The sequence below is a fragment of the Salmo salar genome, chromosome 13 (assembly GCF_965601325.2).
Source record: "Salmo salar chromosome 13, fSalSal1, whole genome shotgun sequence".
Taxonomy (NCBI): Eukaryota; Metazoa; Chordata; class Actinopteri; order Salmoniformes; family Salmonidae; genus Salmo; species Salmo salar.
Genome location: NC_138303.1, coordinates 111702987 through 111724229, shown reverse-complemented (window position 1 = coordinate 111724229; position 21243 = coordinate 111702987). Strand labels below are relative to the sequence as shown.

At 50.3% G+C, this 21243-nt stretch overlaps 1 protein-coding gene across 2 annotated transcripts in view; it reads right to left on the bottom strand.

Annotated features, from left to right (window-relative positions):
* trabd2a (TraB domain containing 2A) overlaps positions 1 to 21243 on the bottom strand; it is a 158234-nt gene that overhangs the window by 22725 nt on the left and 114266 nt on the right. For both annotated transcript variants that reach the window (XM_045692665.2, XM_045692666.2), the window contains exon 5: positions 9625 to 9715. In XM_045692665.2, the coding sequence (XP_045548621.1) occupies positions 9625 to 9715 (91 nt within the window). The remainder of the gene's footprint in view (positions 1 to 9624; positions 9716 to 21243) is intronic.

Sequence of the window (21243 nt, the reverse complement as noted above, 5' to 3'; positions counted from 1 at the left end):
ACTGGCATCACGCTGTACCACCAGACACTGGCATCACGCTGTACCACCAGACACTGGCATCACGCTGTACCACCAGACACTGGCATCACGCTGTACCATCAGTCTGACAGGGGACCTAGACCACTAAAAACATTTTGTCAATTACAACAGAGTAAGAGCAGCACAAATCATCATTCAAACTCCATGTGTGGAGTGGAGGAGCCCTGTGGAGTGGAGGAGCCCTGTGGAGTGGAGGAGCCGTGTGGAGTGGAGGAGCTGTGTGGAGTGGAGGAGCTGTGTGGAGTGGAGGAGCCCTGTGGAGTGGAGGAGCCGTGTGGAGTGGAGGAGCCCTGTGGAGTGGAGGAGCTGTGTGGAGTGGAGGAGCCCTGTGGAGTGGAGGAGCTGTGTGGAGTGGAGGAGCTGTGTGGAGTGGAGGAGCTGTGTGGAGTGGAGGAGCCCTGTGGAGTGGAGGAGCCCTGTGGAGTGGAGGAGCCGTGTGGAGTGGAGGAGCCCTGTGGAGTGGAGGAGCTGTGTGGAGTGGAGGGAGGAGCTGTGTAGAGTGGAGGAGCTGTGTGGAGTGGAGGAGCTGTGTGGAGTGGAGGAGCTGTGTAGAGTGGAGGAGCTGTGTAGAGTGGAGGAGCTGTGTGGAGTGGAGGAGCTGTGTGGAGTGGAGGAGCTGTGTGGAGTGGAGGAGCTGTGTAGAGTGGAGGAGCTGTGTGTAGTAGAGCAGCTGTGTGGAGTGGAGGAGCTGTGTGTAGTAGAGCAGCTGTGTGGAGTGGAGGAGCTGTGTGTAGTAGAGCAGCTGTGTGGAGTGGAGGAGCTGTGTGGAGTGGAGGAGCTGTGTGGAGTGGAGGAGCCCTGTGGAGTGGAGGAGCTGTGTGGAGTGGAGGAGCTGTGTGGAGTGGAGGAGCTGTGTGTAGTAGAGCAGCTGTGTGGAGTGGAGGAGCTGTGTGTAGTAGAGCAGCTGTGTGGAGTGGAGGAGCTGTGTGGAGTGGAGGAGCCCTGTGGAGTAGAGGAGCTGTGTGTAGCAGAGCAGCTGTGTGGAGTGGAGGAGCTGTGTGGAGTGGAGGAGCTGTGTGTAGTAGAGCAGCTGTGTGGAGTGGAGGAGCTGTGTGGAGTGGAGGAGCTGTGTGGAGTGGAGGAGCTGTGTGTAGTAGAGCAGCTGTGTGGAGTAGAGGAGCTGTGTGGAGTGGAGGAGCTGTGTGGAGTGGAGGAGCTGTGTGGAGTGGAGGAGCTGTGTGGAGTGGAGTGGAGGAGCTGTGTGTAGTAGAGGAGCTGTGTGGAGTGGAGGAGCCCTGTGGAGTGGAGGAGCTGTGTGGAGTGGAGGAGCCGTGTGGAGTGGAGGGAGGAGCTGTGTAGAGTGGAGGAGCTGTGTGGAGTGGAGGAGCTGTGTGGAATGGAGGAGCTGTGTGGAGTGGAGGAGCTGTGTGTAGTAGAGCAGCTGTGTGGAGTGGAGGACCTGTGTGTAGTAGAGCTGCTGTGTGGAGTGGAGGAGCTGTGTGGAGTGGAGGAGCCCTGTGGAGTGGAGGAGCTGTGTGGAGTGGAGGGAGGAGCTGTGTAGAGTGGAGGAGCTGTGTGGAGCTGTGTGGAGTGGAGGAGCTGTGTGGAGTGGAGGAGCTGTGTGTAGTAGAGCAGCTGTGTGGAGTGGAGGAGCTGTGTGTAGTAGAGCAGCTGTGTGGAGTGGAGGAGCTGTGTGGAGTGGAGGAGCCCTGTGGAGTGGAGGAGCCCTGTGGAGTAGAGGAGCTGTGTGGAGTGGAGGCGCTGTGTGGAGTGGAGGAGCTGTGTGGAGTGGAGGAGCTGTGTGGAGTGGAGGAGCTGTGTGTAGTAGAGCAGCTGTGTGGAGTGGAGGAGCTGTGTGGAGTGGAGGAGCTGTGTGGAGTGGAGGAGCTGTGTGGAGTGGAGGAGCTGTGTGTAGTAGAGCAGCTGTGTGGAGTGGAGGAGCTGTGTGGAGTGGAGGAGCTGTGTGGAGTGGAGGAGCTGTGTGTAGTAGAGGAGCTGTGTGGAGTGGAGGAGCTGTGTGGAGTGGAGGAGCTGTGTGTAGTAGAGCAGCTGTGTGGAGTAGAGGAGCTGTATGGAGTGGAGGAGCTGTGTGGAGTGGAGGAGCCCTGTGGAGTGGAGGAGCCCTGTGGAGTGGAGGAGCCCTGTGGAGTGGAGTGGAGGAGCCCTGTGGAGTGGAGGAGCTGTGTGGAGTGGAGGAGCTGTGTGGAGTGGAGGAGCTGTGTGGAGTGGAGGAGCTGTGTGGAGTGGAGGAGCTGTGTGTAGTAGAGCAGCTGTGTGGAGTGGAGGAGCTGTGTGGAGTGGAGGAGCTGTGTGGAGTGGAGGAGCTGTGTGGAGTGGAGGAGCTGTGTGGAGTGGAGGGGCCCTGTGGAGTGGAGGAGCCCTGTGGAGTAGAGGAGCCCTGTGGAGTGGAGGAGCCGTGTGGAGTGGAGGAGCTGTGTGGAGTGGAGGAGCTGTGTGGAGTGGAGGAGCTGTGTAGAGTGGAGGAGCTGTGTGTAGTAGAGCAGCAGTGTGGAGTGGAGGAGCTGTGTGTAGTAGAGCAGCTGTGTGGAGTGGAGGAGCTGTGTGGAGTGGAGGAGCTGTGTGTAGTAGAGCAGCTGTGTGGAGTGTAGGAGCTGTGTGGAGTGGAGGAGCCCTGTGGAGTGGAGGAGCTGTGTGGAGTAGAGCAGCTGTGTGGAGTGGAGGAGCTGTGTGGAGTGGAGGAGCTGTGTGTAGTAGAGCAGCTGTGTGGATTGGAGGAGCTGTGTGGAGTGGAGGAGCCCTGTGGAGTAGAGGAGCTGTGTGTAGCAGAGCAGCTGTGTGGAGCGGAGGAGCTGTGTGGAGTGGAGGAGCTGTGTGTAGTAGAGCAGCTGTGTGGAGTGGAGGAGCTGTGTGGAGTGGAGGAGCTGTGTGGAGTGGAGGAGCTGTGTGGAGTGGAGGAGCTGTGTGGAGTGGAGGAGCTGTGTGGAGTGGAGTGGAGGAGCTGTGTGGAGTGGAGTGGAGGAGCTGTGTGGAGTGGAGGAGCCCTGTGGAGTGGAGGAGCTGTGTGGAGTGGAGGAGCCGTGTGGAGTGGAGGGAGGAGCTGTGTGGAGTGGAGGAGCTGTGTGGAGTGGAGGAGCTGTGTGTAGTAGAGCAGCTGTGTGGATTGGAGGAGCTGTGTGGAGTGGAGGAGCCCTGTGGAGTAGAGGAGCTGTGTGTAGCAGAGCAGCTGTGTGGAGTGGAGGAGCTGTGTGGAGTGGAGGAGCTGTGTGTAGTAGAGCAGCTGTGTGGAGTGGAGGAGCTGTGTGGAGTGGAGGAGCTGTGTGGAGTGGAGGAGCTGTGTGGAGTGGAGGAGCTGTGTGGAGTGGAGGAGCTGTGTGGAGTGGAGTGGAGGAGCTGTGTGTAGTAGAGGAGCTGTGTGGAGTGGAGGAGCCCTGTGGAGTGGAGGAGCTGTGTGGAGTGGAGGAGCCGTGTGGAGTGGAGGGAGGAGCTGTGTGGAGTGGAGGGAGGAGCTGTGTGGAGTGGAGGAGCTGTGTGGAGTGGAGGAGCTGTGTAGTAGAGCAGCTGTGTGGAGTGGAGGAGCTGTGTGTAGTAGAGCAGCTGTGTGGAGTGGAGGAGCTGTGTGGAGTGGAGGAGCTGTGTGGAGTGGAGGAGCCCTGTGGAGTGGAGGAGCTGTGTGGAGTGGAGGAGCCCTGTGGAGTGGAGGAGCTGTGTGGAGTGGAGGAGCTGTGTGTAGTAGAGCAGCTGTGTGGAGTGGAGGAGCTGTGTGTAGTAGAGCAGCTGTGTGGAGTAGAGCAGCTGTGTGGAGTGGAGGAGCTGTGTGGAGTGGAGGAGCTGTGTGTAGTAGAGCAGCTGTGTGGAGTGTAGGAGCTGTGTGGAGTGGAGGAGCCCTGTGGAGTGGAGGAGCTGTGTGGAGTAGAGCAGCTGTGTGGAGTGGAGGAGCTGTGTGGAGTAGAGGAGCTGTGTGTAGTAGAGCAGCTGTGTGGATTGGAGGAGCTGTGTGGAGTGGAGGAGCCCTGTGGAGTAGAGGAGCTGTGTGTAGCAGAGCAGCTGTGTGGAGTGGAGGAGCTGTGTGGAGTGGAGGAGCTGTGTGTAGTAGAGCAGCTGTGTGGAGTGGAGGAGCTGTGTGGAGTGGAGGAGCTGTGTGGAGTGGAGGAGCTGTTTGGAGTGGAGGAGCTGTGTGGAGTGGAGGAGCTGTGTGGAGTGGAGTGGAGGAGCTGTGTGTAGTAGAGGAGCTGTGTGGAGTGGAGGAGCCCTGTGGAGTGGAGGAGCTGTGTGGAGTGGAGGAGCCGTGTGGAGTGGAGGGAGGAGCTGTGTGGAGTGGAGGAGCTGTGTGGAGTGGAGGAGCTGTGTGTAGTAGAGCAGCTGTGTGGATTGGAGGAGCTGTGTGGAGTGGAGGAGCCCTGTGGAGTAGAGGAGCTGTGTGTAGCAGAGCAGCTGTGTGGAGTGGAGGAGCTGTGTGGAGTGGAGGAGCTGTGTGTAGTAGAGCAGCTGTGTGGAGTGGAGGAGCTGTGTGGAGTGGAGGAGCTGTGTGGAGTGGAGGAGCTGTGTGGAGTGGAGGAGCTGTGTGGAGTGGAGGAGCTGTGTGGAGTGGAGTGGAGGAGCTGTGTGTAGTAGAGGAGCTGTGTGGAGTGGAGGAGCCCTGTGGAGTGGAGGAGCTGTGTGGAGTGGAGGAGCCGTGTGGAGTGGAGGGAGGAGCTGTGTGGAGTGGAGGAGCTGTGTGGAGTGGAGGAGCTGTGTGGAGTGGAGGAGCTGTGTAGTAGAGCAGCAGTGTGGAGTGGAGGAGCTGTGTGTAGTAGAGCAGCTGTGTGGAGTGGAGGAGCTGTGTGGAGTGGAGGAGCTGTGTGGAGTGGAGGAGCCCTGTGGAGTGGAGGAGCTGTGTGGAGTGGAGGAGCCCTGTGGAGTGGAGGAGCTGTGTGGAGTGGAGGAGCTGTGTGTAGTAGAGCAGCTGTGTGGAGTGGAGGAGCTGTGTGTAGTAGAGCAGCTGTGTGGAGTAGAGCAGCTGTGTGGAGTGGAGGAGCTGTGTGGAGTGGAGGAGCTGTGTGTAGTAGAGGAGCTGTGTGGAGTGGAGGAGCTGTGTGGAGTGGAGGAGCTGTGTTTTAGTAGAGCAGCTGTGTGGAGTAGAGGAGCTGTATGGAGTGGAGGAGCTGTGTGGAGTGGAGGAGCCCTGTGGAGTGGAGGAGCCCTGTGGAGTGGAGTGGAGTGGAGGAGCTGTGTGGAGTGGAGGAGCTGTGTGGAGTGGAGGAGCTGTGTGGAGTGGAGGAGCTGTGTGGAGTGGAGGAGCTGTGTGTAGTAGAGCAGCTGTGTGGAGTGGAGGAGCTGTGTGGAGTGGAGGAGCTGTGTGGAGTGGAGGAGCTGTGTGGAGTGGAGGGGCCCTGTGGAGTGGAGGAGCCCTGTGGAGTGGAGGAGCCCTGTGGAGTGGAGGAGCCCTGTGGAGTGGAGGAGCTGTGTGGAGTGGAGGAGCTGTGTGGAGTGGAGGAGCTGTGTGGAGTGGAGGAGCTGTGTGGAGTGGAGGGAGGAGCTGTGTGGAGTGGAGGGAGGAGCCGTGTGGAGTGGAGGAGCTGTGTGGAGTTTAGGAGCTGTGTGGAGTGGAGGAGCTGTGTGGAGTGGAGGAGCTGTTTGGATTGGAGGAGCCCTGTGGAGTGGAGGAGCCCTGTGGAGTGGAGGAGCTGTGTGGAGTGGAGGAGCTGTGTGTAGTAGAGCAGCTGTGTGGAGTGGAGGAGCTGTGTGTAGTAGAGCAGCTGTGTGGAGTGGAGGAGCTGTGTGGAGTGGAGGAGCTGTGTGGAGTGGAGGAGCTGTGTGTAGTAGAGGAGCTGTGTGGAGTGGAGGAGCTGTGTGGAGTGGAGGAGCTGTGTTTTAGTAGAGCAGCTGTGTGGAGTAGAGGAGCTGTATGGAGTGGAGGAGCTGTGTGGAGTGGAGGAGCCCTGTGGAGTGGAGGAGCCCTGTGGAGTGGAGTGGAGGAGCCCTGTGGAGTGGAGGAGCTGTGTGGAGTGGAGGAGCTGTGTGGAGTGGAGGAGCTGTGTGGAGTGGAGGAGCTGTGTGTAGTAGAGCAGCTGTGTGGAGTGGAGGAGCTGTGTGGAGTGGAGGAGCTGTGTGGAGTGGAGGAGCTGTGTGGAGTGGAGGAGCTGTGTGGAGTGGAGGGGCCCTGTGGAGTGGAGGAGCCCTGTGGAGTGGAGGAGCCCTGTGGAGTGGAGGAGCTGTGTGGAGTGGAGGAGCTGTGTGGAGTGGAGGAGCTGTGTGGAGTGGAGGGAGGAGCTGTGTGGAGTGGAGGGAGGAGCCGTGTGGAGTGGAGGAGCTGTGTGGAGTGGAGGAGCTGTGTGGAGTGGAGGAGCTGTGTGGAGTGGAGGAGCTGTGTGGAGTGGAGGAGCCCTGTGGATTGGAGTAGCCCTGTGGAGTGGAGGAGCCGTGTGGAGTGGAGGAGCCGTGTGGAGTGGAGGAGCTGTGTGGAGTGGAGGAGCCCTGTGGAGTGGAGGAGCCCTGTGGAGTGGAGGAGCCCTGTGAAGTGGAGGAGCCCTGTGGAGTGGAGGAGCCGTGTGGAGTGGAGGAGCTGTGTGGAGTGGAGGAGCCCTGTGGAGTGGAGTGGAGGAGCTGTGTGGAGTGGAGGAGCTGTGTGGAGTGGAGTGGAGCAGCTGTGTGGAGTGCAGAAGCTGTGTGGAGTGGAGGTGCTGTGTGGAGTGGAGTGGAGGAGCTGTGTGGAGTGGAGGAGCTGTGTGGAGTGGAGTGGAGGAGCTGTGTGGAGTCTAGACTACTGCTCTGAACACACAAAGACTCCATTCGGCTTGTGAACGTTTGAATTTACAAGAACCCTTGGGATGTTCTGTAGCTGATTATGTGGATAGTGGGATAGGGCCTGTTCATGCTATATACTCAGATTGTATTCAGGCTGTGTGGCATTGGGGCTTTATGGTCACTTTGCCCCCACAGGAAGACATTCTTATGCCCTGAAACAACAGAACGTCCAAATGGTCAAATATTTTACAATGACCAGTGAGGGATGGAGGTCACAGTGTAACCCTTTCTTATAATGTGTTTAAAATGTATAATATATTTGCAGTGTGTATAATTTGCAGTAATTATTCAGTTTCTGCAATTATGTCTTGTGTATAATAATAACATGTGCTAAGTGTATACTATTTGTATAATGTGTATTTGTATAATGTGTATTCTAACATGTATAATGTGTATACTACCATGTACAATGTGTATGATATTTGTATAATGTGTATACTAACATGTATAATGTGTATACTATTTGTATAATGTGTACTCTAACATGTATAATGTGTATAATATCATGTATAATGTGTATACTACCATGTACAATGTTTATACTATTTGTATAATGTGTATACTACCATGTATAATGTGTATACTACCATGTAAAATGTTTATACTATTTGTATAATGTGTATACTAACATGTATAATCTGTATACTAACATGTATCATGTGTATACTATCATGTTGTATACTATCATGTATAATGTGTAAACTAACATGTTGTATACTAACATGTATAATGTGTATACTATCATGTTGTATTCTAACATGTATAATGTGTATACTACCATGTATAATGTGTATTCTACCATGTATAATGTGTATACTAATATGTATAATGTGTATACTATTTGTATAATGTGTATACTATTTGTATAATGTGTATACAAACATGTATAATGTGTATAATATTTGTATAATGTGTATACTAACATGTATAATGTGTATACTAACATGTATCATGTGTAAACTAACATGTATAATGTGTATACTAATATGTATAATGTGTAAACTAGTTGTATACTAACATGTATAATGTGTATACTATCATGTTGCATACTAACATGTATAATGTGTATACTATCATCTATAATGTGTATACTAACATGTATAATGTGCATACTAACATGTATCATGTGTATACTACCATGTATCATATGTATACTACCATGTATAATGTGTATACTAACATGTATAATGTGTATACTATCATCTATAATGTGTATACTAACATGTATAATGTGCATACTAACATGTATCATGTGTATACTACCATGTATCATATGTATACTACCATGTATAATATGTATACTACCATGTATAATGTGTATACTAACATGTATAATGTGTATACTAACATGTATAATGTGTATACTAACATGTATAATGTGTATACTATCATCTATAATATATAATATATAATAATATAATAATAATATAATGTGCATAATGTATAGTAGCAGTCAGGTCTAAAGTGCCGCTGGTCAAAACGTCATTTAATTTATACTCCGTAGAGACCGTCGCTGCGACTGTCGGTTCCCTTGTTGCAGACAGATGAAAAAAGTTCAACTTTGACCCAGTCGCTGTGTCCGTTGTCGAGGTTACCTGACTGACGAGGGCAATGAGAGTTCTAAAATTCTTTGGTAGAAAGCCCTGCTTTTATTTCATCACACTCACAACCGTAAAACTATTTAATGTAATTTAGCTCGCCATTAACTTGTAAATAATGATATTGTTGTGAGTTTATTTTCCTGAATTAAAATGAGCTTAAGTTAAGACGTTGTCAGTAATGATATGGTCGTTATTTGAACGGGCTAACCAGCTAACTTAACGCTAGCTAGCTAGCTAACAAGCTACAAACGAACCAAAACATAGTTTAGAAAGTTTTAGTTGCCTGGTTTGCTAGATTAACATATACTAAAATACATTTTTAAACAGATGGGTTCATTGGAGTTAAAACACAACATTATTGCTATTTTGTACCACCGTGCTGCTGATGTCACGCAGCTTGTCGTTCTTTGTGTTTTTATAGTTTTTCCATAACGACAACGACAAGTTTGATGTCGGACGACAATAGAATGTTCACGATGTCACCGCGACAACTGTCTACTGACATATGGACAGACCAACTGTAAACCAGCCTTAAGACCAGCGTGATGTTAGCCAGCGTGAGGACAACAAGGCCTAATGAGGTTAGCAGTGTAGCTACGATACTATGAGCATTGTTATTATCGCTGACCTCACTTGAGCACCACCTCCTCCCACTACACTGACTCTGACGAGTTCATTTATTTTTCAATTCGCCAAAACATCCACATCAAAATGGATTTACAAGCCATTCCTGTCCAGAAACATTCAATTGCCTTAATGCCCCTCATGTCTATACAAGTCTACTTCAGGGCATATTCATGGTATTAACAATCTGTAGACATTCATCTTTGAGGAGAGATTGAGTCTTCAGAAGACATTGGAGGGTAGTCAGACACACAGGGTACGGTGGGGGGGGGTAGAGTGGAGGTGGGATTGTGGGTAGTCAGACACACAGGGTACGGTGGGGGAGGTAGAGTGGAAGTGGGATTGTGGGTAGTCAGATACACAGGGTACGGTGGGGGAGGTAGAGTGGAGGTGGGATTGTGGGTAGTCAGATAGAGAGGGTGTGGTGGGGAGGTAGAGTGGAGGTGGGATTGTGGGTAGTCAGATAGAGAGGGTACGGTGGGGGGGTAGAGTGGAGGTGGGATTGTGGGTAGTCAGATAGAGAGGGTACGGTGGGGGGGTAGAGTGGAAGTGGGATTGTGGGTAGTCAGATAGAGAGGGTACGGTGGGGGAGGTGGAAGTGGGATTGTGGGTAGTCAGATAGACAGCATGGGGAGTGGTTGTGTGTTGGTGAGGACAGATAGGGGTGTATTATTACCTGGTAATGGGTTGCCCTGCAGGAGTGTGCTCCACTTCATAGCCCTGATTCCTCAGCACATCAATCACTGTGTTGTTGCCCAGGAAGTGACCTGTAATAAAAACACAGTTCTCGTGTTAGGGTTATGTCTCTCTGTTTCAGTCTCTCTGTTTCAGAGACTCTGCAAGCCCCAGGACCCCGTCTATCAGTCAACATGAGCGTCGCAAACAGGACCAATGCCGTGCCACTAAGCCAACCAGACCTGCGTTCAAATACTAGTTGAAAACTTTTCAAATACTTCAACTGTGCTTGATTGAGCTTGCCTGTTGCAATGAACCAAAAGTAAAGTCCCAAATGTTCAAACTCTGCCCACCTGGCACTACAGGATCAGGTTGAAGCAAACTAGGTCTGGTAGCTTTTGCCAGCCAGCCCTCTCAGAGCCGTGAAGAGGAGAGTGGCAGTACTTGCTAACTAACTGTAACACTATATCTATATATATCTATATATATCTATATCTCAGCTCTCACAGAGTAGTCCAAGTGAAATACAACAAACCAAGAGAGATATTTCACCATTACTCTGGTTATTTCACCATTACTCTGGTTATTTCACCATTACTCTCGTTATTTCACCATTACCCTGGTTATTTCACCATTACCCTGGTTATTTCACCATTACTCTGGTTATTTCACCATTGCTCTGGTTATTTCACCATTGCTCTGGTTATTTCACCATTACTCTGGTTATTTCACCATTACTCTCGTTATTTCACCATTACCCTGGTTATTTCACCATTACTCTGGTTATTTCACCATTACTCTGGTTATTTCACCATTGCTCTGGTTATTTCACCATTACTCTGGTTATTTCACCATTACCCTGGTTATTTCACCATTACTCTGGTTATTTCACCATTACTCTGGTTATTTCGCCATTACTCTGGTTATTTCGCCATTACTCTGGTTATTTCACCATTGCTCTGGTTATTTCACCATTGCTCTGGTTATTTCACCATTACTCTCGTTATTTCACCATTACCCTGGTTATTTCACCATTACTCTGGTTATTTCACCATTACTCTGGTTATTTCACCATTACGCTGGTTATTTCACCATTACTCTGGTTATTTCGTCATTACTCTGGTTATTTCACCATTACTCTGGTTATTTCACCATTACTCTGGTTATTTCACCATTACTCTGGTTATTTCACCATTACTCTGGTTATTTCACCATTACCCTGGTTATTTCACCATTACTCTGGTTATTTCACCATTACTCTGGTTATTTCACCATTACTCTGGTTATTTCGTCATTACTCTGGTTATTTCACCATTACTCTGGTTATTTCACCATTGCTCTGGTTATTTCACCATTACTCTGGTTATTTCACCATTACTCTGGTGGTTATTTCACCATTACTCTGGTTATTTCACCATTACTCTGGTTATTTCACCATTACTCAGGTTATTTCACCATTACTCTGGTTATTTCACCATTACTCTGGTTATTTCACCATTACTCTGGTTATTTCGCCATTACTCTGGTTATTTCGCCATTACTCTGGTTATTTCGCCATTACTCTGGTTATTTCACCATTGCTCTGGTTATTTCACCATTACTCTCGTTATTTCACCATTACCCTGGTTATTTCACCATTACTCTGGTTATTTCACCATTACTCTGGTTATTTCACCATTACGCTGGTTATTTCACCATTACTCTGGTTATTTCGTCATTACTCTGGTTATTTCACCATTACTCAGGTTATTTCACCATTACTCAGGTTATTTCACCATTACTCTGGTTATTTCACCATTACTCTGGTTATTTCACCATTACCCTGGTTATTTCACCATTACTCTGGTTATTTCACCATTACTCTGGTTATTTCACCATTACTCTGGTTATTTCGTCATTACTCTGGTTATTTCACCATTGCTCTGGTTATTTCACCATTACTCTGGTTATTTCACCATTACTCTGGTTATTTCACCATTACTCTGGTGGTTATTTCACCATTACTCTGGTTATTTCACCATTACTCAGGTTATTTCACCATTACTCAGGTTATTTCACCATTACTCTGGTTATTTCACCATTACTCTGGTTATTTCACCATTACTCAGGTTATTTCACCATTACTCTGGTTATTTCACCATTACTCTGGTTATTTCACCATTACTCTGGTTATTTCACCATTACTCTGGTTATTTCACCATTGCTCTGGTTATTTCACCATTACTCTGGTTATTTCACCATTACTCTGGTTATTTCACCATTACTCTGGTTATTTCACCATTACTCTGGTTACATCGATTCTCATCAGTAAAAAAAAGCCCCAAAACACATAAAGGGTCATCGAGTCAGTCGCTGACTGGGAGCTTTTAACTTAATGTGCACGTTTAGTGGTTTAACAACTAACTGACTATGGCCAGTGGTAAATTATAGAAACAGAGAAGGAAACTGAGTGGATCAGCTTCAGTGGAAGAGAAGGAAACAGAGAGTGGATTAGCTTCAGTGGAGGAGAAGGAAACAGAGAGGATTAGCTTCAGTGGAGGAGAACGAAACAGAGAGGATTAGCTTCAGTGGAGGAGAAGGAAACAGAGTGGATTAGCTTCAGTGGAAGAGAAGGAAACAGAGAGTGGATTAGCTTCAGTGGAAGAGAAGGAAACAGAGTGGATTAGCTTCAGTGGAAGAGAAGGAAACAGAGTGGATTAGCTTCAGTGGAAGAGAAGGAAACAGAGAGGATTAGCTTCAGTGGAAGAGAAGGAAACAGAGTGGATTAGCTTCAGTGGAAGAGAAGGAAACAGAGTGGATTAGCTTCAGTGGAAGAGAAGGAAACAGAGTGGATTAGCTTCAGTGGAAGAGAAGGAAACAGAGTGGATTAGCTTCAGTGGAAGAGAAGGAAACAGAATGGATTAGCTTCAGTGGAAGAGAAGGAAACAGAGTGGATTAGCTTCAGTGGAAGAGAAGGAAACAGAGTGGATTAGCTTCAGTGGAAGAGAAGGAAACAGAGAGAGGATTAGCTTCAGTGGAAGAGAAGGAAACAGAGTGGATTAGCTTCAGTGGAAGAGAAGGAAACAGAGAGAGGATTAGCTTCAGTGGAAGAGAAGGAAACAGAGTGGATTAGCTTCAGTGGAAGAGAAGGAAACAGAGTGGATTAGCTTCAGTGGAAGAGAAGGAAACAGAGGGTTAGCTTCAGTGAAGAAGGAAGAGAAGGAAACTGATTAGATTAGCTTCAGTGGAGGAGAAGGAAACTGAGTGGATTAGCTTCAGTGAAGAAGGAAGAGAAGGAAACTGAGTGGATTAGGTTCAGTGAAGAAGGAAGAGAAGGAAACTGAATGGATTAGCTTCAGTGAAAGAGAAGGAAACTGAGAGGATTAGCTTCAGTGGAAGAGAAGGAAACTGAGTGGATTAGCTTCAGTAGAAGAGAAGGAAACTGAAAGGATTAGCTTCAGTGAAGTAGGAAGAGAAGGAAACAGAGTGGATCCTCCTCTCTCCAGCTCTCCTTTCCTCTCCTCCTCTCTTCTTCTCTCCTCTTGTCCCCCTACCCTCCTCTCCTCCCCCCCCCCCTCCCCGTCCCCTACACTCTCTAGGTGAAGTGAAGCATTGTTGGTTCAGGTTGCGGCACGTCACAAAAGGACGGAGGCTCTCCTTGTCCTCACAAACTAAGCCATGTAGCGTGGCAGTGTGTCAACAAAGTCAGAGCCTTTCATGGAGCCTAACTACCACAGGCCTGTAGGTCCTAACTACCACAGCCTAACTACCACAGGGCCCTAACTACCACAGCCTAACTACCACAGGCCTGTAGGTCCTAACTACCACAGCCTAACTACCACAGGCCTGTAGGTCCTAACTACCACAGCCTAACTACCACAGGCCTGTAGGTCCTAACTACCACAGCCTAACTACCACAGGCCTGTAGGGCCTAACTACCACAGCCTAACTACCACAGGCCTGTAGGTCCTAACTACCACAGCCTAACTACCACAGGCCTGTAGGGCCTAACTACCACAGCCTAACTACCACAGGCCTGTAGGTCCTAACTACCACAGCCTAACTACCACAACCTAAACTACCACAGGGCCCTAACTACCACAGCCTAACTACCACAGGCCTGTAGGTCCTAACTACCACAGCCTAACTACCACAGCCTAACTACCACCGCCTAACTACCCAAGGGCCAGAACTACCACAGCCTAACTACCACAGTCTAACTACCACAGTCTAACTACCACAGTCTAACTACCACAGGGCCCTAACAACCACAGCCTAACAACCCAAGGGCCCTAACTACCACAGCCTAACTACCACAGCCTAACTACCACAGCCTGACTACCACAGGGCCCTAACTCCCACTGCCTAACTACCACAGGGCCCTAACTACCACAGCCTAACTACCACAGGCCTGTAGGTCCTAACTACCACAGCCTAACTACCACAGGGCCCTAACTACCACAGCCTAACTACCACAGGGTCCTAACTACCACATCCTAACTACTACAACCTAACTACCACAGGGCCCTAACTACCACAGCCTAACTACCACAGTCTAACTACCACAGGGACCTAACTACCACAGGGCCCTAACTACCACAGGGCCCTAACTACCACAGTCTAACTACCACAGGGCCCTAACTACCACAGGGCCCTAACTACCACAGGGCCCTAACTACCCATGGGCCCTAACTACCACAGCCTAACTACCACAGTCTAACTACCACAGGGCCCTAACTACCACAGGGCCCTAACTACCACAGCCTAACTACCACAGTCTAACTACCACAGGGCCCTAACTACCACAGGGCCCTAACTACCCATGGGCCCTAACTACCACAGGGCCCTAACTACCACAGGGCCCTAACTACCACAGCCTAACTACCACAGTCTAACTACCACAGTCTAACTACCACAGGGCCCTAACTACCACAGGGCCCTAACTACCCATGGGCCCTAACTACCACAGCCTAACTACCACAGGGCCCTAACTACCACAGGACACTAACTACCACAGCCTAACTACCACAGTCTAACTACCACAGTCTAACTACCACAGGGCCCTAACTACCACAGGGCCCTAACTACCACAGGGCCCTAACTACCCATGGGCCCTAACTACCACAGCCTAACTACCACAGTCTAACTACCACAGGGCCCTAACTACCACAGCCTAACTACCACAGTCTAACTACCACAGTCTAACTACCACAGGGCCCTAACTACCACAGCCTAACTACCACAGTCTAACTACCACAGGGCCCTAACTACCAAAGCCTAACTACCACAGGGCCATAACTACCACAGCCTAACTACCACAGCCTAACTACCACAGCCTAACTACCACAGGGCCCTAACTACCACAGGGCCCTAACTACCACAGGGCCCTAACTACCACAGGGTCCTAACTAACACAGCCTTACTACCCAAGGGTCCTAACTACCACAGGGTCCTAACTACCACAGGGTCCTAACTACCACAGCCTAACTACCACAGCCTAACTACCACAGTCTAACTACCACATCCTAACTACCACAGCCTAACTACCAAAGGGCCCTAACTGCCACAGGGTCCTAACTACCACAGCCTAACTACCCAAGGGCCCTAACTACCACAGCCTAAATACCACAGTCTAACTACCACTCCCTAACTACCACAGCGTAACTACCACAGCCTAACTACCACAGGGCCCTAACTACTACAACCTAACTACCACAGGGCCCTAACTACCACAGGGCCCTAACTACCACAGGGCCCTAACTACCACAGCCTAACTACCACAGCCTAACTACCACAGCCTAACTACCACAGCCTAACTACCACAACCTAACTACCACAGGGCCCTAACTACCACAGCCTAACTACCACAGCCTAACTACCATAGGGACCTAACTACCACAGGGCCCTAACTACCACAGGGCCCTAACTACCACAGCCTAACTACCGAAGGGCCCTAACTACCACAGCCTAACTACCACAACCTAAACTACCACAGGGCCCTAACTACCACAGCCTAACAACCACAGGGCCCTAACTACCACAGCCTAACTACCACAGGGCCCTAACTACCACAGCCTAACTACCACAGGGCCCTAACTACCACAACCTAACTACCACATCCTAACTACCACAGCCTAACTACCACAGGGCCCTAACTACCACAGCATAACTACCACAGGGCCCTAACTACCACAGGGCCCTAACTACCACAGCCTAACTACCACAGCCTAACTACCACATGGCCCTAACTACCACAACCTAACTACCACAGCCTAACTACCACATCCTAACTACCACAACCTAACTACCACAGGCCCCTAACTACCACAGTCTAACTACCACAGCCTAACTACCACAGCCTAACTACCACAGCCTAACTACCACAGCATAACTACCACAGGGCCGTAACTACCACAACCACCTAACTACCACAGCCTAACTACCACAGGGCCCTAACTACCACAGCCTAACTACCACAACCTAACTACTACATCCTAACTACCACAGGGCCCTAACTACCACAACCTAACTACCACAGCCTAACTATCACAGCCTAACTACCACAGGGCCCTAACTACCACAGCCTAACTACCACAGGGCCCTAACTACCACATCCTAACTAATACAGCCTAACAACCACAGGGCCCTAACTACCACAACCTAACTACCACAGCCTAACTACCACCACCTAACTACCACCACCTAACTACCACAGCCTAACTACCACAGGGCCCTAACTACCACAGGGACCTAACTACCACAGGGACCTAACTACCACAGGGCCCTAACTACCACAGGGCCCTAACTACCACAGGGTCCTAACTACCACAGCCTAACTACCACAGTCTAACTACCACAGTCTAACTACCACAGCCTAACTACCACAGGGCCCTAACTACCACAGGGCCCTAACTACCACAGTCTAACTACCACAGTCTAACTACCACATCCTAACTACCACAGGGCCCTAACTACCACAGCCTAACTACCACAGCCTAACTACCACGGCCTAACTACCACAGGACCCTAACTACCACAGCCTAACTACCACAGGCCTGTAGGTCCTAACTACCACAGCCTAACTACCACAGGGCCCTAACTACCACAGCCTAACTACCACAGGCCTGTAGGTCCTAACTACCACAGCCTAACTACCACAGCCTAACTACCACATCCTAACTACCACAACCTAACTACCACAGGCCCCTAACTACCACAGTCTAACTACCACAGCCTAACTACCACAGCCTAACTACCACAGCCTAACTACCACAGCATAACTACCACAGGGCCGTAACTACCACAACCACCTAACTACCACAGCCTAACTACCACAGGGCCCTAACTACCACAGCCTAACTACCACAACCTAACTACTACATCCTAACTACCACAGGGCCCTAACTACCACAACCTAACTACCACAGCCTAACTATCACAGCCTAACTACCACAGGGCCCTAACTACCACAGCCTAACTACCACAGGGCCCTAACTACCACATCCTAACTAATACAGCCTAACAACCACAGGGCCCTAACTACCACAACCTAACTACCACAGCCTAACTACCACCACCTAACTACCACAGCCTAACTACCACAGGGCCCTAACTACCACAGGGACCTAACTACCACAGGGCCCTAACTACCACAGGGCCCTAACTACCACAGCCTAACTACCACAGTCTAACTACCACAGTCTAACTACCACAGGGCCCTAACTACCACAGGGCCCTAACTACCACAGGGCCCTAACTACCACAGGGCCCTAACTACCACAGTCTAACTACCACAGGCCCCTAACTACCACAGCCTAACTACCACAGGGCCCTAACTACCAGAGGGACCTAACTACCACAGGGCCCTAACTACCACAGGGCCCTAACTACCACAGGGTCCTAACTACCACAGCCTAACTACCACAGTCTAACTACCACAGTCTAACTACCACAGCCTAACTACCACAGGGCCCTAACTACCACAGGGACCTAACTACCACAGGGACCTAACTACCACAGGGCCCTAACTACCACAGGGTCCTAACTACCACAGCCTAACTACCACAGTCTAACTACCACAGTCTAACTACCACATCCTAACTACCACAGGGCCCTAACTACCACAGCCTAACTACCACAGCCTAACTACCACGGCCTAACTACCACAGGACCCTAACTACCACAGCCTAACTACCACAGGCCTGTAGGTCCTAACTACCACAGCCTAACTACCACAGGGCCCTAACTACCACAGCCTAACTACCACAGGCCTGTAGGTCCTAACTACCACAGCCTAACTACCACAGCCTAACTACCACCGCCTAACTACTACAGCCTAACTACCACAGGGCCCTAACTACCACAGCCTAACTACCACAGGCCTGTAGGTCCTAACTACCACAGCCTAACTACCACAGCCTAACTACCACATCCTAACTACCACAACCTAACTACCACAGGCCCCTAACTACCACAGTCTAACTACCACAGCCTAACTACCACAGCCTAACTACCACAGCCTAACTACCACAGCATAACTACCACAGGGCCGTAACTACCACAACCACCTAACTACCACAGCCTAACTACCACAGGGCCCTAACTACCACAGCCTAACTACCACAACCTAACTACTACATCCTAACTACCACAGGGCCCTAACTACCACAACCTAACTACCACAGCCTAACTATCACAGCCTAACTACCACAGGGCCCTAACTACCACAGCCTAACTACCACAGGGCCCTAACTACCACATCCTAACTAATACAGCCTAACAACCACAGGGCCCTAACTACCACAACCTAACTACCACAGCCTAACTACCACCACCTAACTACCACAGCCTAACTACCACAGGGCCCTAACTACCACAGGGACCTAACTACCACAGGGCCCTAACTACCACAGGGCCCTAACTACCACAGCCTAACTACCACAGTCTAACTACCACAGTCTAACTACCACAGGGCCCTAACTACCACAGGGCCCTAACTACCACAGGGCCCTAACTACCACAGGGCCCTAACTACCACAGTCTAACTACCACAGGCCCCTAACTACCACAGCCTAACTACCACAGGGCCCTAACTACCAGAGGGACCTAACTACCACAGGGCCCTAACTACCACAGGGCCCTAACTACCACAGGGTCCTAACTACCACAGCCTAACTACCACAGTCTAACTACCACAGTCTAACTACCACAGCCTAACTACCACAGGGCCCTAACTACCACAGGGACCTAACTACCACAGGGACCTAACTACCACAGGGCCCTAACTACCACAGGGTCCTAACTACCACAGCCTAACTACCACAGTCTAACTACCACAGTCTAACTACCACATCCTAACTACCACAGGGCCCTAACTACCACAGCCTAACTACCACAGCCTAACTACCACGGCCTAACTACCACAGGACCCTAACTACCACAGCCTAACTACCACAGGCCTGTAGGTCCTAACTACCACAGCCTAACTACCACAGGGCCCTAACTACCACAGCCTAACTACCACAGGCCTGTAGGTCCTAACTACCACAGCCTAACTACCACAGCCTAACTACCACCGCCTAACTACTACAACCTAACTACCACAGGGCCCTAACTACCACAGCCTAACTACCCAAGGCCCCTAACTACCACAGCCTAACTACCACAGTCTAACTACCACAGGGCCCTAACTACCACAGCCTAACTACCACAGGGCCCTAACTACGACAGCCTAACTACCACAGGGCCCTAACTACCACAGGGCCCTAACTACCACAGGGTCCTAACTAACACAGCCTTACTACCCAAGGGCCCTAACTACCACAGCCTAACTACCACAGCCTAACAACCACAGCCTAACTACCACAGGGCCCTAACTACCACAGGGCCCTAACTGCCACAGGGTCCTAACTACCACAGCCTAACTACCACAGCCTAACTACCACAGCCTAACTACCACAGTCTAACTACCACAGCCTAACTACCACAGGGCCCTAACTACCACAGCCTAACTACCACAGCCTAACTACCCAAGGGCCCTAACTACCACAGCCTAAATACCACAGTCTAACTACCACAGCCTAACTACCACAGCGTAACTACCACAGCCTAACTACCACAGGGCCCTAACTACTACAACCTAACTACCACAGGGCCCTAACTACCACAGGGCCCTAACTACCACAGGGTCCTAACTACCACAGCCTAACTACCACAGCCTAACTACCACAGCCTAACTACCACAGCCTAACTACCATAGGGACCTAACTACCACAGGGCCCTAACTACCACAGGGCCCTAACTACCACAGCCTAACTACCACAGGGCCCTAACTACCACAGCCTAACTACAGCCTAACTACCACAACCTAAAATACCACAGGGCCCTAACTACCACAGCCTAACTACCACAGCCTAACTACCACAGCCTAACTACCACAGGGCCCTAACTACCACAGGGCCCTAACTACCACAGCCTAACTACCACAGCCTAACTACCACAGGGCCTTAACTACCACAGCCTAACTACCACAGGGCCCTAACTACCACAGCCTAACTACCACAGGGCCCTAACTACCACAACCTAACTACCACAACCTAACTACCACAGCCTAACTACCACAGGGCCCTAACTACCACAGCCTAACTACCACAGGGCCCTAACTACCACAGGGCCCTAACTACCACAGCCTAACTACCACAACCTAACTACCACAGCCTAACTACCACATCCTAACTACCACAACCTAACTACCACAGGCCCCTAACTACCACAGTCTAACTACCACAGCCTAACTACCACAGCCTAACTACCACAGCATAACTACCACAGGGCCGTAACTACCACAACCACCTAACTACCACAGCCTAACTACCACAGCCTAACTACCACAGGGCCCTAACTACCACAGCCTAACTACCACAACCTAACTACTACATCCTAACTACCACAGGGCCCTAACTACCACAACCTAACTACCACAGCCTAACTATCACAGCCTAACTACCACAGGGCCCTAACTACCACAGCCTAACTACCACAGGGCCCTAACTACCACATCCTAACTAATACAGCCTAACTACCACAGGGCCCTAACTACCACAACCTAACTACCACAGTCTAACTACCACCACCTAACTACCACAGCCTAACTACCACAGGGTCCTAACTACCACAGGGCCCTAACTACCACAGGGACCTAACTACCACAGGGCCCTAACTACCACAGGGCCCTAACTACCACAGCCTAACTACCACAGTCTAACTACCACAGTCTAACTACCACAGGGCCCTAACAACCACAGGGCCCTAACTACCACAGGGCCCTAACTACCACAGGGCCCTAACTACCACAGGGCCCTAACTACCACAGGGCCCTAACTACCACAGCCTAACTACCACAGTCTAACTACCACAGTCTAACTACCACAGTCTAACTACCACATCCTAACTACCACAGGGTCCTAACTACCACAGCCTAACTACCACAGCCTAACTACCACAGCCTAACTAACACGGCCTAACTACCACAGGACCCTAACTACCACAGCCTAACTACCACAGGCCTGTAGGTCCTAAAAACCACAGCCTAACTACCACAGGGTCCTAACTACCACCGCCTAACTACTACAACCTAACTACC